The sequence below is a fragment of the Rhododendron vialii genome, chromosome 10a (genome assembly GCF_030253575.1).
Source record: "Rhododendron vialii isolate Sample 1 chromosome 10a, ASM3025357v1".
Lineage (NCBI taxonomy): Eukaryota > Viridiplantae > Streptophyta > Magnoliopsida > Ericales > Ericaceae > Rhododendron > Rhododendron vialii.
Window position 1 is genome coordinate 8,251,026 of NC_080566.1, and position 26,451 is coordinate 8,277,476.

At 37.9% G+C, this 26,451-nt stretch overlaps 3 protein-coding genes across 7 annotated transcripts; 2 read left to right on the top strand and 1 right to left on the bottom strand.

Moving 5' to 3' along the window:
* Window positions 1–1,753: 1,753 nt before the first annotated feature.
* Window positions 1,754–7,359, top strand: LOC131303637 (delta(7)-sterol-C5(6)-desaturase-like). The gene is made up of 3 exons (XM_058330594.1): window positions 1,754–2,113; window positions 6,437–6,742; window positions 6,903–7,359. Exons 1-3 carry the CDS (start codon window positions 1,903–1,905, stop codon window positions 7,193–7,195), a joined length of 810 nt encoding a protein of 269 aa, XP_058186577.1. The 5' UTR covers window positions 1,754–1,902; the 3' UTR covers window positions 7,196–7,359.
* Window positions 7,360–9,559: 2,200 nt separating this feature from the next.
* Window positions 9,560–17,330, top strand: LOC131303638 (chloroplastic group IIA intron splicing facilitator CRS1, chloroplastic). The gene is made up of 8 exons (XM_058330595.1): window positions 9,560–10,431; window positions 11,678–12,137; window positions 13,021–13,151; window positions 13,435–13,797; window positions 13,878–14,034; window positions 14,730–15,022; window positions 15,135–15,194; window positions 15,475–17,330. The coding sequence occupies exons 1-8, from the start codon at window positions 9,688–9,690 to the stop codon at window positions 15,520–15,522; spliced, it is 2,256 nt and encodes a 751-aa protein (XP_058186578.1). The 5' UTR covers window positions 9,560–9,687; the 3' UTR covers window positions 15,523–17,330.
* Window positions 17,331–17,767: 437 nt separating this feature from the next.
* On the bottom strand, window positions 17,768–25,706 carry LOC131303639 (uncharacterized). Of its 5 annotated transcripts, none has more exons than XR_009192112.1 (6): window positions 24,830–25,664; window positions 22,810–22,846; window positions 20,812–21,048; window positions 20,685–20,732; window positions 18,596–19,117; window positions 17,768–17,976 (listed from the first exon to the last, which is right to left on the bottom strand). XR_009192112.1 is itself a non-coding variant. In XM_058330596.1 (5 exons), the coding sequence occupies exons 1-5, from the start codon at window positions 25,126–25,128 to the stop codon at window positions 18,656–18,658; spliced, it is 1,083 nt and encodes a 360-aa protein (XP_058186579.1). In that variant the 5' UTR covers window positions 25,129–25,706; the 3' UTR covers window positions 18,170–18,655. The 5 variants fall into 5 exon arrangements, 2 of the variants coding, with proteins under 2 accessions (XP_058186579.1, XP_058186580.1); XR_009192113.1 differs by lacking the exon at window positions 17,768–17,976 and adding an exon at window positions 17,987–18,123 and having other exon boundaries at window positions 24,830–25,651; XR_009192114.1 differs by lacking the exon at window positions 17,768–17,976 and adding an exon at window positions 18,094–18,111 and having other exon boundaries at window positions 24,830–25,651.
* Between the last annotated feature and the right edge of the window lie 745 nt (window positions 25,707–26,451).

Here is a 26,451-nt window from a genome sequence, read left to right on the forward strand (position 1 = left end):
TTTTTTTCGGGGGCCAGAAGCGCCTGCTTCCCTCGCCTTGGCTATAAGCCGGCTCTGGTTGTGTGTGTGGGCATTATCCTTTGAGTCTGGGGTTTGGTTGGGTGGTTGGTGTCGTGTGTGTGGGCATTCTCCTTTGAGTCTGGGTGATGTAGTGCACCCCGGTGTAGTGCGCGTGTAATGCAGCACATGAACTGTCGATCTTATCAGGCGATGTGTATTTTGACTTTGACCGAAAATAAATATCTTTTAAGGTTGGGGGGTCTAGTTGAGTCTTCTTTTTGGGGTTTTTCTTTATCTTTTGGTTGTGGCCTGTGGGTGTGCTAGTTGGACAAACAAACCGCGTTTATACCCGTTCGGCTAAATAAGTTAATTGGCTTATTTTTGTCTTTATTCAAATTTTTTTCGTATTTGTTAGTTTTTCATCAATTTTTTGAAAATTATTGTATCATCATGACGAGAGGAATCTAAAAATACAAAAAATTATGATCGAAATCCAATTTTTTTTGAATAAAGACGAAAAAATTGGCTTATTGGCTTATTTTTGTCTCTATTCAAAAAAATTAGGTTTCAATCGTAACTTTTTACTTTTTAGATTTCTCTCGTCATGACAATGCAATAATCCTCCAAAAATTAACGAAAAACTAACAAATACAAAAAAAAAAATTGAATAAGAACAAAAAATAAGCCAGTTGACTTATTTAGCCGAACGGATAAATGGCTCTTGAAAAGGTGAAACTAGTTGCTCTATGGACCGAAGAAAAATTCTCAAAACCAACCTCGTTATGGAAGTCCCAGAACGTTACTTTCCAAAAATCTCAATTGCTTATCATTGACGTACAACTTAGTTTTGGCAAAAATATTTCGTAACGTTGTCGACTAATTGATTTAGAGAATGATTCTACTTGTACATATGTTGCTACTTCTCAATTTTTTCTTGTTGCATAACGTTATCTACCCGACCATGCAATTGCACAGTCCGAACCGTTCGAAAGTATTTTTAATGTTTCAGATTTACTAAAAGTATCCTATCTTTTTATCTGTAAAATACTTTTTAAAATCCGAACCGTTAATCGATTATATAGACGTACGGCTTGGATTGTACTTTTGCCTGGCTAACTTCAATAGTTTTTAGTTTTGTTGTATCGTTAACTGCTTTCTGTGTATTCTTATTGTTATTCTCCCGGCGAGTTTAACAAATTTCAGATTTGTCTTCAAAAGAGTAGTTAAAAAAAAATACGAAGAAGAAGAAGATTTGCCTTCAAACATTCTATTACAATTAGCAAAAAGTTTACGCTCACCGCTCTTCCCACCAACTGTCCGAATAAAAAATTCTTTCAGGGAACTTTCATGGAAGTGTTCATATTACTATAACGTTATCCGGATTATAGATTATAGATTAACAGTGAAATGTTAAGCGGTGTATCACTACTATTACTCGAATCAAAGTATCAAACCCGGCATAACCGTAAGCAGTCAAAAGTGTTCATAAGACCCGTTCGTTTTGGAGTTTTAGATTTTTTATTCTAATTAATATTCTATTTTTTTTAATCATTACTTTTATGTTTTTCTATATCTTTCTTCAATTATTATCTATATCTTTAATCATTATTCTATTTTTTTCTACGATCATTACTTACAAATCCAAATCTAAAATTCCGAAATGAATCGGGTCATAATGTCATTGATTCTAGGTTGGACCCACATGCCGACGCACTTATTTAATCCTTCAAAATGTAGACAACCAGCCCTCTTTATAAATACTATATATCCTGTGTAAAGCAACTTTAGCAACGTTTCCAGAGTTGGAGACTACATTATTAAAACACACACACTCTCTCTCTCTCTTCTCGCCGGAATTTTGACCGGAACCAGACCCGTAGTCCGTAGATTTCGATTGGTCGGATGGATTTGGGGCTGTTCGTGGAGGAGACATCTCTCTACAACCGCATCGTTTTGGGGAGCCTATTGCCGGGCGCGGCGTGGGATCCACTCCCTCACTTTTTTCAGACGTGGCTCCGGAATTACATTGCGGGATGCCTCCTGTACCTCGTCACTGGTTTCCTGTGGTGCTTCTACATCTATCACTTGTACCGCAATGTTTTCCTGCCCAAAGGTACATACATACATGCCTTCTCTTTTCTCTCAACACAATACATATGTATGTATGGGTAGTATCAATGAATGTATGGTTGGTCTAACGTTTCGATCGGATTTCGTCGGTAAGCAGCACTACCTAGGGTTTTTGTTTCTCTAACTGTTTGATTCCCACTCGGGTTTTATTTCTCGTCCCGTCTGAACCATCTAGTTTGCGAGTTGTGGGTCTACTTTGATAATCGAAACTCTCTCTCAACCTATGAAGCTCGATGGGCACATCATTGGAGACAAAAAGTCAAATTTGATCCAGGAAAAATGACGTCGCTTTTGATAAATTAATACCCGTCGAAAACATGCTGAGAACATTTGTTAATGTTAAAAATGTCTTAGACATGTATTAATTATCAAAACACGTCATTGGCTGTCATTTTCCCGAAAATTTATCGAATGGAAAAATATATATATATTTTTAAATTTCAAGTGACGTTTTCAGTTGAAAAAATCTGATACAATATGTGGTTACAGATCTCGAATAAAATTGTTTATACAGAAATTAAATTATCTGATAGGTGAGATTTTAGAAGGGATCGATTTACAGCCACATGAATGATTTCGGATCTGGAGTGGACCCGCAACAGCAAATGAGATGGTCAGTCAGGCCAATTTTTTCCTTTTTTTGTAAAAATCCTTTTGCTTTGTTTGGAAGTTGAAGAAAGTGGAAGAAAAAAAAAAGAGAGGAAATTGAGAGGAAAATTGTACTATTCACACTTCTAGATTTTTCTACTATTTTCTCTCCTTTTTTTTCTCCAAACTCAAGAGTGGGAGAGAAATTTTCTAATTTTCCCTTCCTTTCTTTCAATTTCCTCAAGTTTCTGATCTTTTGGGTAGTGTTTTTTTTTTTGATAGGCATCTTTTGGGTAGTGTTGATGGTCAATTGTTGCTTATTTATTTGTTTATCAAGTTTAATTAATGGAAGTTGAGTGACAGTCCATCAAGTTTATTTTATTTTACTATTTTGTCAAAGTTTAGAGGTGTTTTCATTAATACAAAAATCATACATCGAAAACAGGTAGCCACCCTTAATAAGGGAGGAAAGCAACTACAAAAGAAGCCTAAACTCACAAACGACCATTCATGACCTCACTTAGACAAGATTAGCCTCCAATCACGAAAAGCCATCAAGACAACATAAGAAAACCCACCACAAAAACACCCACAAGGAGTGAGAAAAAATCCCACGCAAAAGAAGAAAACCAAAAAGAAAAGCAAACAAAAATTAAAGCAAAACCTGCAAGTGAATGTTATTTTATTTATTAAGTAGATGCCAAAACATTTATTTCAACTGATATATAAAGGGATAGCACAAGTTGATGTATCTCTTTTTTGAAGTCCCGTCGTAAAAGTAATTTCTGATATTGCCCTAATCAAAATCCAAATTTTATAATATGGAATAGATTTTTAATTTTTTGTTTGTTTTGGGATCAGAATCAGGAATAAACATCTTTCTCCTTCAATTGCGCAATTTGTCCTTTTGACAATTTTTATACGGCAATTGGGCTTTGACTATTTGTCGTCCTAATAGGTCTGTATTTTCAAACTAAATCTTTGGCGTAATTAATTTTCCTGAACAATTTTTTCTTTTTGCAATTCACATTACGTTTAGAGGTCTAAATTTTTAAATCGGTTATTTTTTTCCCGTTAAATATTTGTACTATGTTTGTTTGTTATGAAAAAATTATAGAATGCCACATGAATTTTCATGAACTTTGTCAATCTTGAAATATTTATACGATTCGTTAACCCCTCATGTATGTAAAATGATGCGTACCACATCCTCATTTGACGATCCTAACCATTCAACCCTCAAGCCGCAATTTTCATCAAATATCGACATTCATCTAAAAGAAGTCTCTTTTTTTTTTGGTCAAAAAAAAATGTATTTTCATCAGAAAATGTATTGTCAAAAAAATGTTTTTGTGTGTAACAAGTATGATTTAATCAAGCCAACATCTAGCAGCTCTAGCTGATCAAAGACCATAAAACAAAAACAAATTGCTCAAATTATGAAATTGCTCGTTTAGGCCTTGATCAGTTGCAAGGAAAGAAAAGAAAAGTACGGGACTGTCTGACATTCCTGTATTTTTTGGGTGTTCAATAGCAATAAAGTTATGTGACCCATATTTCTTACCCCCACTAGAATTAGTTTTCCTCAAAACTCATCCGGCAAAAAAAAAAAAAAAAATCTTGTTTTCTAAACTATTGCTCTTTAACTTTCCCCCAAATTTCTCTCACCAAACAAACACGTTCCGAGAAATACTTTTCCTTTCCTTCACTTCATTAACATTTTCTCAAGAACATTTTTCACGCACCAATTTTCTGACAGATGAACGGAGCCTCAGTTGTCCCATTTTCCGTTTAGGAGGAATCATTCATAGAAATCTTCACGCGAGGACGAGCATTTTAATTCATTTTCATTTTTTGTGGTTCCTGTCAAGTGTGATGCTGCATCGGTATTCGTTGCTGTCACATGCACATGTCCGTGGAATCTTGTGGACAATGAGAATAATATTTAACATGAGAGTCTGACTTGATGTGACTTTATCTACAAGGTGTATTTGGCATGGGTTGAAGGCATGCCGACACTCTCTTGCTCCCGCTTTGAATAACATGATCCGCCCTTTGTCTTCATCGTCGGTCTCGTGTGAGGCTCATGCATCTATGGGTTTCGGGTCTCTTTCGAGGTTCCGTTGTGAGTCTGGAGTTCCTATGATCATGTCCAGGGGAGAGTTGTCACACCTGGTCGTCCACTCCTCCACCTCTTCCTCTGCTAAAAAACAAATGTTTGATTAGTGTTTACTTTTTCCCCAATCAAGAAAAATGTAGAACGGTTAAGATTTTAAAAAAAATACAAAACGTTTGAGATTAATTCCTTTCCACCCACCTGCTTTTAATTTTTTGTTACCACAAATTACTAGATGGTTCTCGAGTATTGTACGGTAGATTTTCATTGATTTGAATTAGGCAACTCAACTTTTACACCCTAAAGTGAAGAACTCTTTGGCCCAACAGCACCGGTGCTACACATAGGTGTCAGGAGAAATGTCCGAGATAGACGTTGAAGTTATGTGATTTGGTTTTAACTTGGGTACCGTTAATGCCACGAGCCTTTTTTTTAATGCCACGACTAATAGACTGTCCTTTACAACTTTACCCCTCTCTCCTTCTCTCTCTTCAACTTACCGGAAAGAAACCCACTTTCATCTCCTCTGTCTCTTCTCCGACTGTCTTTAGCCGTCTTTATTGATGATCGATCCACTGTCAATTCCAAAATATGAAACTACCACAAGATCCAACTCTACTCCTTCACACCATATTCTGTCTATTTTCGCTGATCATCTCTCTCCAGTATGGAGTGAAATTTACATGTGTTCTCTTTTTCTCCAAATCTGAACCGATTCTCCATTGCGGAGAGGATGAAGACGAAAGTAAAAGCAAACCCATTTGTGAAATTTTTCTCTGAATCCTATGTCTTCAAATTACGTTCATTTTACAAACCAAGCCTTTGTGATTCTTTTGAGATTAAGTACAATAAATTGATTGAGGTATTGCTTGATTCAAAGATTATCGTTCCATTTAATTTGTTTCATCTGTTCTGACTCAAGGATTACCGTTGGCTATGATTTGTATTTTCTACGGAAACGTGAGTCCCGAAACTGATGAAAGAGAACATCTTGAATCCTCACCTTGGATCAGTGGCCTCCGATGAACGGGGTTAAAGAGAGAAAGTGGCCGGTCGGCGATAAAGAGAGAGGAAGTGGTGAGAAACATAGCGGTGAAAAGAAGATAATTATGGATTAATGGAAAAATGTCAAAGGGATAATGTTGTCAGAAAACAGGAACAGTCGTGGCCTTAAAAAAAAGTTGTCGGGGCATTATCAGCCACCTTTAACTTTTAAGCAACTCTTTCGCATTCTCTGTCCTTAATTAGTCATCAGTCTGTGTTAATCCTAAAGAGGACATAAAATGAATCTTGTCCAGTGATTTTAGGGAAAGTCTAGTGACACCGCAATTTGCCACCGCACTTGTGTTAATACGACCCTTTGTTGGCTCTTTCTAGGTCCACTTCAATAATCGAAAACGCTCAATTGTTTATAACTCATCGAGAACTTCAAGCATATCAAAAATCTTCAAGAACTTGAGTATAGTTTTTTCTTACCAACTTACCGTGGATCTGTTGTTCATGTACTGTTACATATATACAAAACATTAAAAGAAAAAAAAAAGTCCTTTTTTTCGGCCAAAAGATTGAAGATATGTTGGTCTGATAAAAATCTTGTTGCAGATGCCATACCTTCAAGAAGGGCTATGCAATTGCAGATATGTGTTGCAATGAAGGCCATGCCATGGTACACTCTTCTTCCTACGGTTTCCGAATACATGATTGAAAATGGCTGGACAAGGTGTTTTCCAAGCATAAGCGACATCGGTTGGGTTGCCTACCTCATGAACGTTGCGGTTTATCTTGTGATTGTGGAATTCGGGATTTACTGGATGCACAGAGAACTGCACGACATAAAACCTCTCTATAAGTATCTTCATGCGACGCATCATATCTATAACAAAGAAAATACTCTCTCACCGTTCGCTGGTAAAAAATTCAGACTTCCGACTTAGACCATCATTTGAGCGTAACGCGCCAATTTGAAAGTTTTCATTTTTCGGAAAAACTATTTGTTTGCTTCTGAAAACATGATCTCTACATTCCAAAGTTTTCTAACAACTCTCAGTTCATCTCTCTTTTTTATCAGGTTTGGCATTCCATCCATTGGACGGGGTACTGCAGGCGTTACCGCATGTTATATCGTTGTTTTTAGTTCCAATGCATTTCAGAACACATATAATCCTCTTATTCATGGAGGGCATATGGACCGCCAACATTCACGATTGCATCAACGGGAAACTCTGGCCTGTCATGGGTGCCGCCTACCACACGATCCACCACACCACCTACCGCCACAATTACGGCCACTACACGATATGGATGGACTGGATGTTCGGAACTCTCCGGCCCCCTGCCGATGATGAGACCAAGGAAAAGTGAAGTGCGCGCGTGTTTGTCTAAGTTGCTATTTTTACTCTTTCAGTGATTGAAATCTGCTGAGCTGCTGCTCAAGTAGGACTCCTTTTGATGTTATGGTTTGTAAATTTGTCTTTTATTAACTTGGAATTTGGTCTTAGAAAAGAACGGCTGAAGGGTTTTGGATTCTTGGTAAGGTTCCTCCTAATATGGGAGCAATCCTAATATCTCACCGCAGGAGTGCACTGCTCGGTCTGCTGCACACTTACGTGGGGTCCGGCAAAAATATAGAAAAATACTCATAAATTTTAAAATAATTTTGTGGAATTCTGTAAAAAATCAGCTCAATCACATATCGATAAGGGCATCCTATATTTTTGTGGGGCCCACTTTGGGCCCCACGTAAGTATGTGGCGGACTCGTGCAGTGAACGTACCATCTCAGTTATGTAAAACCCTTCAGTCAATTTGCTTTTAATTATCATCAAGTAATTCTTGGATATTCAATCCCTCGCTATTATGGGTTTTGTGGCACAATGTGCATTTGACCTTTTTTGGATAATTGGATGTCTGAGCCAGTTTGTGCACACCTTGACTAATTTTAGGGTTTTGAAGTTGACGATGAGATAAATCCTCTAATAGCCCCAAGATTTGGAATGTTCGTCATTCCTGATATTCAAATATGCAACTTCATGGAGGACAAACACTTATTAGCTTTCCCATCCCCACTTGTCTAACCGCTTGGGGTTAGTGTGCATTTGTCTTTGAAAAATTGAATTTTTTTTTTTTTTGTGTGCGCGCGCAGATTCCACATTTGCATGAGCTATGAGTTGACTTCAATTCTTCGGGGAAAAACATCATATGACTTTCATTTCGAGTAATGATGTGTGATGCATGTGCAACATTTTGCAAATCAAATGTTCAACTGGGTAGGAAAAAACAGAGGTGGCTTTGGAGGTTTGAAAAAATCATTTTCAAATCAGAATTGAAGCAACAAATTTTTTTTTCCAGTTCAAATATTCGGAATTGAAGAAATAAACCTACATATGCTAGTCATTGTTGATCATTTTGTACACTGTTTGTAGATTTTTTCTGTTTTTCGCAAATAAATATGACCCAAAAATGCAAAGCTGAGACTCTTTAATATGATAGAGATGTTGAGATCATTGTATGCAGAGGGAATGAGGCAGGGAAACTGTTAGTGGCGATAGGATTACTCAAATCCAGATATTATGCCGGGTAAGAGAATGCTCCATTATTGGACATATAATATCTAATTCGAAAATGCTACGGATACAGATATTTGTGCATATATCCGGACACAAATATAACTGAAATCGCCTGAGAAGTGAGGGGCCTGTGTTTACCGTGATGGGCCCACATGCCTCGGACAATTTCGAGCACCTCTGTTTAATAACTCAAGGACTAGCATTTCGCCCAACTGGACTAATAACAAGGGACCGAATTCCATCATTCACTAGCGAGTTAAAATCAGGACAAGACCTCTTATGAACTGGCTTTATAAAAATTGATAGAACATGTGAACCTTCTTTATTCAAAAAGAGTAACCCCAAATTTCATCCATTGACCACCAATGCAACCACTTCGTCTCAGGCTCTTAGCTCTTCGTAACTGTACCACAATGATTCATAGCTAAGCGAATAGTAATGTACTATGAATTTTTCCCGTTAAGATGAGAGGAGCTTTTTATATTTTGTTTCTATGGAAGCACTAAGATAATAGGTGCATGATCATTTCTGGGGCACACGACTTTTCATAACAAAAGAAAAAGAAACAAAAACAAAAGATTGGGGGTAGAGAATGAGAAGAGTGAAATTTGGAGGGGGGGTTTTCCTAAAAAAGAAACTCAAGGAACACAATTTTAAAATATAACTCTAGATATAATTGTGTTCAGAGATTCAATGCATATACACATGCATTGAACATTTTCAATCCATTTATATCCAAGGATGTGATCAGGGGGATCTAGTAGTGACGACCGCCACGACAAGAATTTTAAAAAATGCAATTATTATATGTAAAAAAAAAATTTATGCCCAACTTATATAGTTTCGCCACCTCTAAATTTTTTTAGTATACATTTCGCCACTGCTAGGATAAAATCCTGGTTCCGTCCTTGTTTATATCCTTTATTGTGTTTCAAAATTCAAAAAGTCAATCGCTCAACATTTATCGTCCCCACCTCTCTTTTTCAATTTGACCGTCCAAAAGTTCGTATTTTAAAAAAACTTTTTTAAAAAAGAGTTTAACTCCATACCATCAATCGGTAAAACGAACAGTGAGATGTTGAACTATAAATGTTGAGCTGCCTGTTCAAAATTATGTACCTACTAGTCTACGACCTTTAGCATTGTGTTTTTTTTTTTTTTCCCCTCGGAAAATTTGGAGGGGGTGAGAACTAGAGATATTACTCCAACTGTCAAAACGGCCAAAACCTTCAAGCTCTGAAGTGCGAGAGCACCACCACTCCCTGATCACTTCTCAACTCTCTCTCCCATGGCCACCTTCTTCCTCCCTCCTCCCCCACCTCTTCAAAACCCTAACCCAGTTTCACGCCCCCACATTTCCACTCCACTCTCCCTCCCCTCCAATTCCTTCAGAAACCCTAAACCAATCCATTCTTCCCAAAACCCATTTTCCTCCTCCCTAGCCGAACCCAATTCACATTCCTCAATCAAGATCCCCACGGCTCCATGGATGACCAAATCCCCCCTTCTTCTCAACCCTAATCACCTCTCTAAACCCAAAAAGAAACCGAATTCCGAAAACCCCGAACGGCCATTGACGGAGAAAATTAGCGGCGGGAGAGGAAAGAAAGCAATGAAGAGGATTTTCGAAGGGATAGGGAAACTGAGAGAAACCCATTACGTTTCGAAAGAAACCCGGAAAAACCCAGAAAAGATAGAGCTTGATTTTGTGTTTACAGGAGGTGAGGAAGATGGGGATGCTGTGAAGGGTAAAGGGCGAATGCCGTGGGAGAGCAACGACAGGGTTGTGTTTAGGAGGGTTAAGAAGGAGAAAGTGGTGACTGCTGCTGAGTTGAGGCTTGATGGGGAGTTGCTTGAGAGGTTGAGGGGTGAGGCAGGGAAAATGAGGACGTGGGTTAGTGTTAAGAAAATTGGGGTGAGTCAAGCTGTTGTTGATCAGGTTAGGTTGATTTGGAAGGGCTGCGAGCTTGTAATGATTAAATTTGATGTCCCATTGTGTCGGAATATGGACCGAGCGAGAGAGATTGTTGAGGTATGTGTTTGATCTATAAAGTAGGAATTGTTGTTCATTTCCTTCTTCATTTGAGAGTGAGAGTTCAATAGATAGAGCTATGTTTACCTGTATTGTGATGAAAAAGACGACCAAGAATGAAAGAAAAGTTTGTGGAGGCATGGAACTTTTACAGCTCCTTTGGATTGTGAGAAACGGTCAAAAAGTAAAGAAAGGAGAGCCAAGTTACTTATTTGGATAAGTAAAAGAGGTGGGAAATGGTGAGAAACGTTGAGAATTGAAGAAAAAAGGTGTTTCATTGGTCCATTTTCCTTCTCACTGAATCTCATCCATTTTGATGTGGTTTGGTGAAAACCACACAATCCAAAGGGCCTGTTCAAGTTTTTATGTTGAGCGGAGATGGAATGTGTTAATGGAGTCTATGTTTTGCTGGAAACATCTATTTTGGAAGAAATAAGCACATGATTTGATTTGTTGAAAGCTGCAATATCTTTGTATCTAATGGAGGAGCAGGGAAATTGAAGATACAATTTGTGGCTTAGTTTTCTTTATCTGCATTGCTTGTTACAGCGAAAATGATTCTTTTTTCTAGTTTCCACTTCCTTATGTTGGTTTTCAGGTATGCTACACATTAGTACTTCAACATAACACTGCAGGAAAGACTATAAGATTTTGCATTATGGTGGTGGCGTTGCATTGTTGAAAATGTCAAGCTGTAATAGTTTTGTTCTCATGTAAAAATGTCTGCCTTTCTTTTTTGGTTTGTTTTCGTTTCTTGAAATATAGAAGTCATTTAGAGAATGAGAATACCATTGAGAAAAGCATTTATCAGAACTCCCGGTAAATTGTAGTGCTAGTTCCAGTGTTCAATGTTAATAGCTTTAGGTGCGAGTGCAGCTAAACTGATTAACGGAGAAAGCTCGAGATGTTTAATTTGTTTGCATTATTGTAATGCTGTGACTAGTTGCTTGATCAACTTCATGCATTAAAATTCTAAGATTACTACGCCATAACAATATTTGATATGACTATTGGCATGTTTAATTCCTTTCCTTGCTCGAACCTTGACTCCATTTCCCTGTCCAGGTCCTCCTACTTTTTTCACTCTACGGTCTTCCAACTTGATATCATAGGGTGAATCAGAGGAAACTTCAGCTCTTTCGGCAATAAACTATTTTGAAGTTTCTTTCATCTTCGTACTTATTATTTCGCCTACTGCCTTTAAAATTTCTGATGGTTGCTTTCTTAACTTACACTTGTCAAGCAGACCAAGACAGGAGGCTTAGTTGTATGGAGCAAGAAAGATGCACTTGTTGTCTATAGAGGATGTAATTATCGACCAGGATTGAGAACTTCAATGACGCAATCAGGTTTTCCTCATCATCATAAGTTCAAAGACAAGGGTACTCTTTCTCAACTGAAATCAGATGCAAGTACCAGAGAAGAAAATATGAGCAGACATGGAGGGGAAACGGAGATTTTACCAATAAATGGGTCTTTGTATGAAAGGGAAGCAGATAGAATATTGGATGGTTTAGGACCTCGCTTCATAGACTGGTGGAGGCCAAAGCCCTTGCCAGTGGATGCAGACTTGCTTCCAGAAGTGGTTCCTGGATTCAAGCCTCCGTTTAGGCGTTGTCCACCTCATGGTAGAGTGAAGCTGACAGATGATGAATTGACATACTTGAGGATGCTTGCTCAACAACTACCCTTTCACTTCGTCCTTGGTACTTTCCTTGCTTATTGTCGGTTATATCGTGTGTTTGTGTATGTTGGACGCTTTTTCTTTCTTTTGTTTGAACAAGCTTCAAGTCGGAAGGAGATAAAGTACTAATTTTCATTACATATTTGGTCTCATCTTAAGTCAAACTTCATAACATGTGTTTTTAGTTCTAAATTCCACGCTTCTACATACCTTTGTCCCATATAGGTGTGTTCTAATCATTAGAACTTACCTCCCTTGGAAAGCCTCTAAAATATTTTTTTGTGCTTCCTAATCTAAATTGAATGTTGGACACTACGTAGTTTATGCCGAACCAATTTTTAAACCTTATTTGCCATGTATTGGTACAGAAATACTCTAACAGGTTGAAAGGTTGTTTCTGGTGGACATTAATGTCTGCCAATTTGAGTACCTTGAAAAGGCTTCTCCTTCATTTACCTGATAATAGGGTAGCTATATGCTGGCTTTATAAGTTTCATGTTAGTACACAAAATACATTGTTCGGGCTTTCATAATTGTCTCGCTATCTATGCCACGCATTGCACACAATGCCCAATTGACTATACCAATCTGTATGTTATTCGGTTATTTCCCGTGGTCTCTAGGAGGACTGGCACCCTGTACATGTCAAATGATGATCCTTGGGTTTGTGTCCACAGTTGTTGTAAATGTTTGCTTCAGCAAAAGATTAACATCTGCTTAGATGTGATAAACATTGGACATTTTTCATTCTGTCATTCACTCGTTTTTGGCAAGCTACTATAAAAGATTGTGCATGTATCAAATATGCTTTGTTATGAACAACTAATCATGAGAATGAGTGCTCTTGTGTATGCATGTGTGTCCGTTTAACTTCCTTTTTACCCTATGTTTACCTCATTTTGAAGGGAGAAACAGAAAACTTCAGGGCTTGGCTGCAGCTATCTTAAAATTGTGGGAGAAATGCCATATAGTGAAGATTGCTGTGAAGTGGGGCATTCCAAATACAGATAATTCACAAATGGCATATGAACTCAAGGCAAGTTTCATGACAGTGAGGTGTAAATATGTGAGGTTCATAACCTACTAGAAGCCATTTTGTTAAATTATATAAGACCCAAGAATTTTATTCATTGTCTTAAATTTATGCAAAGCCTTTAATTTCTTTTGGCAAAACAATTATTTGTGTTTCCTTTCGTCCTTTTGACTTCATTCTGGCACAGTCCCTCTTTGAAGAGCCTGTGCTATTAGATTTTTACATTTTTGCGAATAAGTGGAAATGCTGACGGGCAACTTAAAAACGTGCTGTCTTACTTCTGCAGTGTCTAACAGGTGGAGTTCTGTTGTTGCGTAACAAGTTCTTAATAATACTTTACAGAGGCAAGGATTTTCTTCCTCGTGGAGTTGAAAACCTAGTGGCAGAGAGAGAAGTGGAGCTGAACAAATGCCAACTTCAGGAAGAAGCTGCACGCCTGAAAGCCAGCAGCGTGATGGGGATTGAAACATATTTTATGGATGATGAATCGTCTGTGAAGACTAGAAGTGGAACTTTGTCAGAATACAAGGATATCCAATCAGAAAGTGCAATCCTAAGAGATGGAAATAGTGAGGTTAAAGTAGAACTGGAAGCTGAAAAAGAAAGACTAAAGAAGCAACTGAGAAATCAAGCACGAAAGCTTTATATTGTAAGATTGAATTTTTTTCATACTTCATTTTGCTTTCTGATGTTGAGAAATTGGTAACGAATTTTGGAGGCATTGTGCAGCTGAAAATGAAGATAAAGTGGTCTGCAAAGGAGTTGGAAAAAGTAAATTCCACATGGAGGCCTGCTGAGCAGGATGCAGACCAGGAAATGATAACAGAAGAGGAGAGAACATGCTTTAGGAAGATAGGATTGAAGTTAACCAGCAGTTTAGTTCTTGGTAAGCAATGTCTTTTTCTTTGTGATCCTATCGCCACCTGTCTTTTACTTCTCTTTATGGAAGTCAACAATCTTGCCTCTAGATATTCAAAACTTATAGTAAGTGAAGAATCAAATAGCACAAACTCAGATGAGTGATGATTTTTAGGAGTTTCTGTTTGACTTAGAATTGTTTAGTTTTCACTATCGTATTTTCATTTTTATGCCTTTTGGGATGTACTTATCAAATATAAAACAAACCCATTTAGAGGTTTCTTTAGGAATACAAATATACATTGCTTTTTTTTTTTCCGAGGCAGTTGAGAGCTTGCAGCTTGGTAGTCCCAGTTTTTTCCGTTTGTGTTTATTTTCTTTTATTTGGCTTTTTGTCGTCAATTACACCATGTCCGTCTCAGGCACTTGGCGGGTTCTCACCCCACCCAGCGCTGTTTATTCATGCAGAAATGTTTAGTGTGACGTCAGTTCCGAATTTGAATTGCAAAATCTGCTTATGTGGTTTCATTCCCATTGGCTTACTTGCCACTGCCCACCAGTGATGGCAAGTAACATCCTAGGTGTGTACTGGATCTCTCAATTACATTGTCATAATGGAGAGGATCTAAATCCTGCTTTGATCATTTGTTGCCCGGTTTTCTTCAGTCATTTTCTGTTCCCGCACTGTTCGTATATGTATCTTTAGTGTGTCTGTGGGTTCAGGAAGGCGTGGGGTCTTTGATGGTGTAATAGAAGGCTTGCGTCAGCATTGGAAGCACAGAGAAATAGTCAAGGTGATTACGATGCAGAGAGTGTTTTCACAGGTTATGTATACTGCTCAACAGCTTGAAGCAGAAAGTGGTGGCATACTGGTTTCCGTTGACAAGCTGAAAGAAGGCCACGCTATCATTATTTACCGTGGGAAAAACTATAGACGTCCTTTAATATCAGCACCTCAGAATCTTCTGAACAAAAGAGAAGCATTACATAGGTCGCTAGAGATGCAGAGAATTGGAGTAAGTAAATTTTATATATTCCCCCCTCAAGATTTAGTCTTCGGTTAGTTTGTTGGCAAACCTTTTACTGTTATTCAGATTTAATGGATCCTAATTTTATGTACCATTTCAGTCCCTGAAGTTTTTTGCTTATCAAAGGCAGCGGGAAATCTATGAATTGGAATGTAAACTGGTAAGCACTAAACTTTCGTTCATAAATTGTGCTTTGATGTTCCTATGTATCTTGCTAGTAAAATAAACTAAGTTGCTGGATAACAATATCGAAGTAAGCCAGTTGGTCTTCTATCTGACCACTCCCACTCCCACTCCCACCTAAGAGACTGAATTTCCATGTCATTCTGTCATACCGGATAATATGCAGTGTATTTGTGAAAAATTCTGCCAGATATCTTTGTTCATACATTACCTTCCAAATGTGTGGAGGAAATTACATTTAACTGCAAAATTTGCAGGCAAATATAGAGAAAAAAAGGGAAATCACCCAAAAGCACATGGAATGAGCTCAAAGATTCATCGCCCCATGGAATCTCTTAAGTTTTCTGCTTTGTTAGGGGGGAAAACAATGCAGATATGTTATTGGAGAATCATTCCCAACGGGTCAACGGAGCAAATCACCATGCAAAGGAGTAAGTCTTGCCTATTGAAACCTATTGACAGTACTTGCTTGGTTGCCCATAAGATTTGATGAAGCAGTCATGTTACTCATGTACACAAAATGTGCAGTTAAATAATCTATGTCCAAAGTCTAGGCTGATTTGTTCACCATGGGCAACAGTTCAGATATTTCTTGCTCATTACATGTGGAGAAAATACAATTTGACTATACCTTTTCTTTTTAGCTCAACAGTTGGCACTTGGCACATGCCATATTGCTTCACAAACTGGATACATATATATATGGTCAATTGCATAAGGGGTTCTCAGAAGTGTCTTGCAAAGAACAATCAAGATAATGATAAGTTAGATGAAGAAAGAGGTGATGTAGGATAGCCCTACTGCCCCTCCCATTGGCTACAAGTTGAGGGGCCAAATTATTTGGAAGAGGGGGAGTGCTAACAGCAAAAGGTCTTTTCAATGCCCGAGTTATGTGAAGTTTTAAAGGCCAAGCCTTGGTAATACTTTACGGTTGGTTAGGTTTTGTATGATGTTTCAACTAGACCAACATGGACTGGTTTTGCCTATGGTCAAGCATCTGATGCCGTAATGTTCAGTGACAATTAATTCTAAAGTCTCTTTGTTGATCGCTTTAACCTAAAATGATTAGTATATCTGACTATGAAGTTGCCCTCCGAATATGGGTCAGTTTTTCTTCCTCTACCATGTGGTATCTTGTTGAAACACAGATGCCTTTTGAGCTTTAGTGATTGTATGTAAACTAAAGCAATATGCTGCCCTCTGATAAACTGACAGAAAGAGAAGGGTTCTGTCAGTATTCTTTTATCTTTTCTTCATCTGGGTGAAACTGGTATTATGCCACTTCGCTGTTAGATGGAAAGTTCAATTAGCACTGCCCTTTGGTTGCTGGAATCCATAGACTCTTTGTATAGACTATAATCATCTGCAGTATGTAAGAAGGTGATACAGTGGGAAAGAAGTAGGGAGGAATTACTGTGTGGTGTAAGGTGTTGTGTATAATCATACATACAAACTTCTGACCTTGCATTGACTTTTTTCACAGGGCAAATAATCTCGGATTTTTGCAGCCCTCTCCATAGTTTTCTGAAAATATTCTAGCAGCTTCTTTCCTGGATTAGTTTGGCATGACTATACACATTTCACTGAAACTAGAACGCCTTGCATTACAACAAAGAGACATTTGAGGATATAAAGTATTTAGTAGCAGGCAAGAAACTGGAGTGATACGGAGCCTAGCTATGTGATTGTTAGTTCTCTTCTAATGCATTGAACTTAACCTTGTTAACACCAGTACTAATTTCGTTCCATGACATAATCAAGAGACTAGTGATTTGCTTTTGATGGCATCCAAAGGTGAAACATAAGGTCGAGGGCTGCCCTTATGCTCATACGCCGGGTGAACATCAAATCTGAAAATCTTTTGAGGACGCATACCTTGTGAACTGGTTGCAAATGGGGAATCGACTGACAACTCTTCATTGACGTGCTTTACCCTCTGCAAATAACCTATTGGAGACAGCATTCTCGTCCTCTCTCCAGGGTTTCTGAGGACACTGTTCGTGATGGTTATTGTGCTGCTTGCAAATTGATTATTATTTAGTTCAAAACTATGGCACCAACGTTTCTGGAATTTTAAAGACTAGCTTATCTATCGAAATATTTGTTCAATACAGACAGCTCTCTAGTAAGTCTGATGATAAATTGAATGACAATTGGGATGATGAGTTTGCCAAATTTTCATGATATATATCCTGTCCTGGGTAGATGAACATAGATAGCGTCACAGCCCAATGGCATACTATCAGTTGTAACATTACGCCAATCTTTATTATTCCTGAATCTTTGTAGTGATTCTGGTGATATCTCAATTGGTCTTTTTTCCTATATAATACCATGAACAAACCACGTATCCCTCACCCCTGAGTTACCGTCTCTCCCATTCTATCACATTCCCCTTAACATATGAACAGAAAAAGCGCGACAAACTTTTTTAACTGGAAATACAGTTTCTACTGAATTTTCATCTGCAATATACGCTGGTTTGGCCTACAACCTGGTTTACATTGGTTTAATGATTGTAATTTGTAAACTTGTTGAAGCACAGGTCTGGTTCTTTAAATTTCAGTTCCTGGTTTATGAACTCAACTCATCCATAATTAGCTTAAGAGTCTTTTACATCAACTCAGCTTAGGCCCTTCATTTTTCATGGGAGTCTTGAGAGACGGCAAGACAAACTGCAATTGCTGAACCAAAAGGGACAGTTTCAACCAAAAGCCTGCTGCGAACCTGACGCACCGCTCCATTACGATTGCACTTAACTGCATAAAGAACACTCGTAAGAAAACCAGATTTCAAGCAAATACAATTCACAACCACATTCCATCAATGCCTTCAACGTGAATCGGGAAGTGATTAGTTGCATGCTTGTTAGAAGGCGGTGGTCAATTTCAGCCCTGCATGTTTAACTGCACTAATAGCGAGAATATACAATCACATAGATCAGTAATCACATAGAACAAATAGTGAAGATTAATATTATGATATCTACACGGTATTAAACATCAAACGTTTTGCAGGAGTTTCTATCACACACAGTCCTGACCGTAGAAGTTCTAAGCAAACATAGGATTTGTGGTTCCTTAGATTTATAGTCCACTCTGATACTCTAATCCGGACAAACAAACCGGGCCTTAAACACTTCGAACAAAAAACCCAGTCTCCCACGTCCAGTGACAGAATCAGTACAAGTTCAACTATACAATTATAGAAATTCAGAGTTCCTGGAACAAAATTTCCATATAACTAAGGGGAAAAGGGAAGACTTCCTATTTTTCTGATTTATCTTTTGAACGTAAAACTAATTCAATGATACCTAGTTTATGACACAGACACACAATAAAGCAGCAGTGTGGATTTTAAGTGCAGTAGCACTATTACCTTCTCTGAGACAGTAATATTAGTGCATAACTTATTTAAGATGCTCTTCTCATGCGTCGATCACCAGACTAGGCCCTTTTTTCTCTTAAACCTGTCCACATGGTCAGTGCTCATCCGAGACTTTTCGGGCTTGTTCGACTTCTTAGACTTCTCTAGTCGACTATCTAAACTGTTTCTAGAAACTTCCGGAAGGTCTGGGCGCTCAAATGCATCTGAAGAACCACTGCTTTCAGATGGCTTCGCCTGATTTTCTGAGTCTACTGTTTCTTTATTAGTACCATTCGAGTCCACCGTTTTTTCCTTGGAACCATTTGAGTCAACTGTTGTTTTCTTAGAACCATTTGTGGCTGCTTTTGATTTGTTAAGTGAAAGTACAAACTTCTTCAGGTGTCTAATGAATTCTGGATATATCTCAAGATTGCAATGTCCACCACCACTCAGCCATAAGGGTTCATATTTTTCCTTGCAAAGCTCCCAAAGCTGCTTTCCATGGGAACAGTCAACAACTTCATCTGATGTACCCTGCAAATGGAACAGAGTTACTTCATCACTTTTAATAACCTGACCAGGTCATAAAAGCAGCTATTAGGGAAGTGAGCAGCTGTTTTATTACGTCGTCTTTTTTTTTTTTGCTTGTTTGAAAAGGAAATAAAAAAGCCTCTCAGGATGTGTTTATATAAACTGCCATTTGCATTATTGGTATATGCTTTATTCTGTGTAATTATAAAGATTCAAGGGTGGGTGTTGAGAGAACATACTTTGAAATCTAAAAGGCAACCTGTTGTGCAGAACTACCTCTTCAATTATGACAATCAAAAGGAAAACTACTAAGCTATGTACATCCATTGAATCGTAACATTCCTTTTCCAACTAGACCCAACCAAAATACTAGTTGAATACAAAATACCCATGTTTCCCCAGAAAGACAATAAAGCATGGTGACACACGTCAAAACAAAATGAAACGTTAGTCTAAGGGTGTAAAGTTGGCCCAGCCCGGCCCTTAAATAACCGGGCTTGGCCCGGCCCGGCCCAAGCCCACTGGGCTCCCTAAAAAAAAAAAGGGGCAGGAACCGGGCCCACCCAATGTAGGGGTGGGCATCGTGTCATATCATGTTTGTGTCAGAATTCTCTCACCCCTAACCCGACCTGTTTAGCTTTTCGTATTATCGTGTCATGTCATATTCGTGTTCCGTGTCTGAAATAGCCAACCCTAACCCGTTAACTTTGTGTCGTGTTATTGTGTTCGTGTCGGAGATTCCCACCCCTAGCCCAATGTTTCAAAATCAAGGCCCAGCCTGGAGCCCTAATATATTCGGACTTAGGGCTTGAGTTTAGGCTCGGGCCCGGGCTATTTAGCGCCTTTTTCTTAGAACTTTCATTTCAAGAAGTAAAATTAATGCTAGACCGTAATTTTTATTTTTATTACTTGAAAATGAAGGATATTTTCAAATATATGAATCACATAAGAAGTGTTTATTGAAAGCATGACTTTAAGACAATGTGTGTGGAATATTATATAGGTCTTTAATATCAACCAAAATGTGGAAGTGAAGAACGAGAAGTCAAAAAGCTCCTCGGACCCTACTTCAGGCTTCTCTTCTCTAACTTCAAAAATGGAAAATGGATTTTGGTGGGATGCATCTTGCCTGTTGACGTGCAAACACCCAAATGGTAAAACGTAAAAAGGAAAATGGGATAAGTAAAAATCCTAACGCCCCCATGTGAATGTCACAGAATGATCCCAGTATGAACATCCTTTTATCAGTATTGTCAGTGAACACTAATTTGATATCTATCAAGAAGTCTGTCTCTTCTCCCACAAAATTTTGACCAACTAATACATGGGGGGCCTATGATGAGTGCATGTCTCTCAATGATTACGAGCTCATAGTTTTGCCCTGCTTCAGTATCTTAGTTAACAATTCCAAAGTAACACAAGCGTCAAGTTACAGTAGTCAAGTTATCACTTCACATATTCCCATAATCCATTATATTCTCGTATTTTTAACCCGTTTTGCTCATTAAGAAAATAACTTAAAATTTTATGGGAGATGGGGGACATGAATGCAAGGAAACATCAGACTTACATGGATTACGAGAACAGGACAGTTCACCATACCGATCTTGTCGCTATTCTGAAATGAGAAATGAAAGAAGAAAGTTTTTACCAACCAAATAAGACGGACACAAGAAAGGAGAACTAGCACGATATACCTTGAATATATCAAACCAAAAAGTCCGCTTGACAGGGTATAATACCCTAAGCCCAGAAAGGATTGGACTATGTAGAACTACGCCTCTCAAGTTTGATACACGGGAAGCAAGATCAACTGTTGGACCACTACCAACAGATTGACCATATAATATTAGCTGTTCATCTTTAACTCCATACTGCTCCTTAAGGCATTGATACACTGCATTGATGTCTGCATATGTGTTATATTCAGATGGCTGTTTCAAAGGAAAAAGAGTAGAAGTTTTATGATGAGCCACAAGGGGAAAAAAGAAAAAAGAAAATAATGCATTTAGTATCCTGTAATTCAAACATGTCCAGACTCCACCATCAAAGCCAAGTTAGCAAACGGGATAGTTCGCAGGTGAGACATTCTCTGTAGTTGAAAATCATGTTTGGGATGCCTAATATAAATGTTCATAATCACCGATGACAAAAAAAAATCTCATTTATCAATACATCATTCCTAGCATTAGTACTACCTACCAAAGGTACTGGTTGTGGGTGACACCCTGCAGACATCAAGATGCCAGAGATTGACACAACTCTCTTAACATGGCATGCAAACAAACAAAACAAAAGTCCACATTATCGTCTGATAGGATATTTTAAATAACTGAAGTTTAATTCAACTTCTTTTGTGCAGGCAGAAAGTAGAATATGGTTCTAGTAATTTTTAATCCAGAGACCTGGCTTACTAACTTGTACAACAGTTGGGATACAACATTCAGTGGTGTAGGTATTAAGCTGAAAACCACAAACCACATAGTAGTCGCTCAAAGTAAAATTTTAAGTGACAAAGTTCCCAAAGAAGGGTAGAAGAGTTTCCACTTAAACTAACTAAAATTGAATTCTCTAATTTGTTAAACCGACAATGTTGTTGGTTCACTAGCTTCATGGTGAACTATGTTTTTTTCCTTTTTCCCAACAAAGACCAAAGCTCAAGGTCGCGGGTTGTAATGCTCAAAACTCGTTGCTCCTCCATTCCTTGCTCTCTGTACTCTATATATATATATATATATATATATATATATATATATATATACCGGGGCGGTTCCGGGGACACCCAAAAAAACACCTCATAGTTTCCGATTAAATTTTGATGATTCGAGCCACTCAATGTGATCAGAACGTGATTTTAAGGGTACCCGCGATAAATCAGCAAAAAAAATGACCGGAAAGAGCTTGATCTGAACAGTTTCGAACAGTTTTTTATTGAACGGTTCAAATAAAAACTGCTCAAATCAAGCCTTTTCCGGTCATTTGTTTTGTTAATTTCTTGCAAGCACCCTTAAAATCACATTCTGCACACATTGAACGGTTCGGATCATGAAAATTAGATCAGGAACTATGAGATTGAGATTTTGAGTGTTTTTTTAGGTGTCCCTTGAACCGCCCCGATATATATATCGGTGTGTGTGTGTGTCAGAGTGTGTCGAGATTACTTGCATGAATGCATACAGAGGAATGTAAACTGTTATCGATGAGTTCACATATTTTGACTGGAGAAAACACAAACGGAAGAAAGAATGTTAGCTCTAAGGTGGCAAAAAGCAAAATGATTTACTGCAAGCCTTCAGGTATGAGCATGCATTTTCTGTTGTAATTACCTTCACCAAGCAAAAGTCATATACCTTGCCATCTTTCAGAAATGAGTAAAGTTTGTGAACAATGTAAGCAAGCTGTAAGAAGATGTTTCGTACGGCTTAAAGTTATAATATCAGAGCGGTAAGCAAGATGAAAAGAAGGGGCTGTTTATTATAAGACTACAAAATTATTCTCTTACATTGTGAGGTGTGAAAAAGAAGTAAAGGTGAAGCCGAGAATCTCCAAAGTCTAAACAAGGAACATGAAGGTAAATCAAAGTGCAAGTTACCAAAAAGGAGAGAGAACTGAGAACATAGAATATCCCTGTTAATATAGTACAAATTAAAATAAACGAATACTGATTTTGTAAATGGAGAATATCAGCATCCAACCTTTCCAGTTGACTGTCCATAGCCAGAATAATCATACCTGGAAAGAGAAAAAGGTGTAGATGGTCAGGGTAAGAATTACTAAAACTGAAGAAGAACCAACTATAAAAGAAAATACTCGTAAGTGTAAAAACTACAAGGAGATTAAAGGAAATAAAGCTATAGTTTTATTCCGGCATTTCTAATTAGTTGTAAGCAGTGTTGTCAAAATCCTAAGATATGCAATACATATTCCACGATTCAATATCTTTAGCAGTAAAATTGATATGTATCTTCCAAACGTATCTTGCATTTAAATAAATCTTATGATACGCATACAATACGATACATGTTGTTCAACCGGTTCATTTCGAAGTAAATCCGGCATGTATCCCTAAACATATCTTATATTAAAGTAAATATTCTTGCAAAATTCATGATGCAATAGACGGTACTTCTTCATATTAGAACATTTTATATAGTTGAGACAGAAACTTTGCATCATCAAAGTTCTTATTCAATACGTGCAATGAATTTATATATTTTATACTGAGCATAACAATATTTGAACTTATTTTACACTTGTTAATGTGGATACTCGATAAGTATCCAGATACGAGACATAAAATTGAAAACAATATAGAATATCCATCCCGTTTTGACCAGCTAGGCTGTTAGATAGAGTGATATGACGACTGTACAGCAATAAGAATTAATACAAATGGTTTATTAAAAAATAAGACTATACAGCAATGAGAATACAGAGGAATATATATGATGTCATCCAAGAAAAACAAAGACACATATGCGCTCATTATCTTCAAGAGTAAGCAAGCAATACTTGTGCACAAAGAACAATAAAGATATGCAAATTACCCAAAAAAAAACAATAAAGATATGCATATAAAATTCAATAAAATCCCCTTTTTTTTTCCAAATCAAAGTGGAGACCAAACAAAGATATGGAATCTTTCGCCCCACCCACCATAACAATATAGAAATAAACTTGTTCAAAGTTCCTAGATCCTGAAATTTAAAAGGCACAAAATTAAAGACATAAGAACACAAATCCAATTTTCCTTTTACAGAAACCTCAGTCAATAAAGCAACACTAAATAAAGTCCCACATTTCTTAAATAACTGAATTAAACCAAACAAACAAGAACAAATCAAGTTCAGAGGCAGGGCTGTTAAACAAACTAAGCTACTCAAGCTTGAGCTCATATTCGCTCATTAAAAGCTTATCACTTTGTTAAACCAAACCAAACAAACAAGAACAAATCAAGTTCAGAGGCAGCGCTGCTAAACGAACCAAGCTACTCCAGTTTGAACGAGTATTCCCTAATTGAAAGCTTGAATTTTTTTTAAACTCGTTAAGGTTTCAAAACAAGCCCAAACAAGCTACTTTTGACTCTTTCGGCTTATGACATATAAAAAATTCAAGCTACTTAGATCGGTTCGTAGCTCGGTGTGTTTTCAAACCAAGCTAACCAATTGCTCGGCTCGTTTATAACCCTTGTGCGTTTCCGCTAACCCTTGTGCTTTTCCACCGAACTAAATGGACTAAATAGACTAAAGCCAATATTTTCACGGATTTTTTACACAGATCATTCTTCTCACATGCATCAACCAATATACCCCCCTCCGTCCCATTTTGTTTGCTTACATTTCATTTTTGAGCCGTCTCAAATTGTTGGCAATTTTCCAAAATTAGCAACCACTAAAAGGCCAAAGTTTTCAATTTTACCCCTTTAGTTTTGATTTGAAAGAAATACTGAGTTTAACATAAGGTATTTGTGAAAATGTGAACACTTTACAACCCAAAGAGTTTGAGTCAATAAAAAGGGAGAATTCCCGTAATAAGCAAATAAATTGGGACCGAAACAAATACAGTTGTTTCCATTTAAAACAACTTGACTATTAGCCTATAGTCTATTTACTTTAGTGGAAACACACAATAAAAATAAATCAATAAATAAGATGAAAAAAAAACCCCTAATTAGTTTTTGTCAAATGAAAAAACGAAATTGAGAGAAATTCATACCCCATGAGATTGATGCGGAGACGGAGGCTCAGCTCGACGAAGAGCTCGAACATCTGACCTAAATCGGCGGCATTACCATGTGAGTAGAGGAGCGTGGCCGTGGCCTTCGGGTGCTTGACGTGGATGGCCACGATTTCGGTGCCCCGTCGCGTGCGGAGCCTCAAGACGTCGACGTCGTCCCTCCTCGGGACCTCCGGTATCTGCAGTCGGCCGCCGGCGTCGGCGATCACGGTGTAGGACGGCGGGCTCGGCGGGAAGAAGGCGAATTTAGCGGCGATCGACGACGTGATTCCGCCCATCCTCTTCTCCGTCCGTTCACGGGATTCATAAATTCAGATCTCAGTCACCTAGCGGGCGGGCGGGGCCCGTGCATGATGGGGAGCGCGAGCTCAAAAGCGTGCTTTTTTCAAAATACCACAAAGTACCACCACTATGGTATATTCAGATCCAAGTCGGGTACCTAATGAGCGTGCGCGGGCATGAGCGAAAGCACGAGCGTGAAAGAGATTTTTAAAAATAATTCCTTTGGGAGGGCGGCCACAGAGAGCGCGAGGGCAGAGCAAGGATTGAGACCGAAGCGAGCGGCAGGATATCAGATCTCTTCTCGTTTTTTTCTTTCTTTTCTGATAGAGAGGGGAAAGTAGATGGATAGTTCGAGGAGACGTGGAGCTACGGCGGCGGCGGTGGTGGAGGTGAGAGGTGGCGCGTGGAGTTTAGCAGTGGGATTTTGTTGAGGAATGGGGGATTTCGGGACGTTGGAGGGACTTTGGACAGAGAGAGAGAGAGAGAGAGAGAGGGTGCATAGCACATGGATGGGAGGGCTGTTGGACGACCAGAAGTAGAGGAGTGCGGGGTTAACGGTGTTGGAAATTGGGACCCGTCACTGTTCTGACGATAAGGGTTGTGTTTTTTGTGGGACCTGTTGTAACTTGATCCTGTTTCGGAGGAGTAGTTAATTACTCAACCTTCCCGGAATGTCACGTAGCATTGCTTTCACGGTACTCTCAAATCGTTCACGTAAAAACTTAGGTTTCGTTTCGAAACGCGAAATAAGTACTTACGTATTTTTTAAGAAGGTAATTCCAAGGTTAAAAATAATAGATTTATTAAAATATAAAAATATGCAATATGGATTTTGTTTGAAAGATCTCAATGAGATCTTTAATACGGTGTAAAAAAATTGAAAAAATATTTTTTATTTATATTATTTTTTAGTTTGAAAATGTGAAATAAGTACTTATTTTTTAAGAAGGTGTTCTGGAACGGGCTCTTATTCCCATTCTGTAAAGGCATTTTTATTTATTTTTGTTGGGTGATTGGAGACCCCATTCCATTGGTTTTTTTTTTTATTGTCTTTATTTAAATTTTTTTCGCGTTTATTAGTTTTGTGCCATACTTTTTTAGTTTTTCGATTAGTAGACAAATTGGAAAAATGAATTTTTTTATTTGTACACAAATATTTTGGGAGCAAAAAAGGTCGACTTTTTTTATTTTTTATTTACTTAAAAAGTGGTTATTTCTCAAAATATTTGGATAAAACAAAAAAATTATACTTTTTTTATTGTCTCGTTGAGACGAATCAATAAGTCATAAAAATTTGGCGCAAAATTTTCTAACAAAAA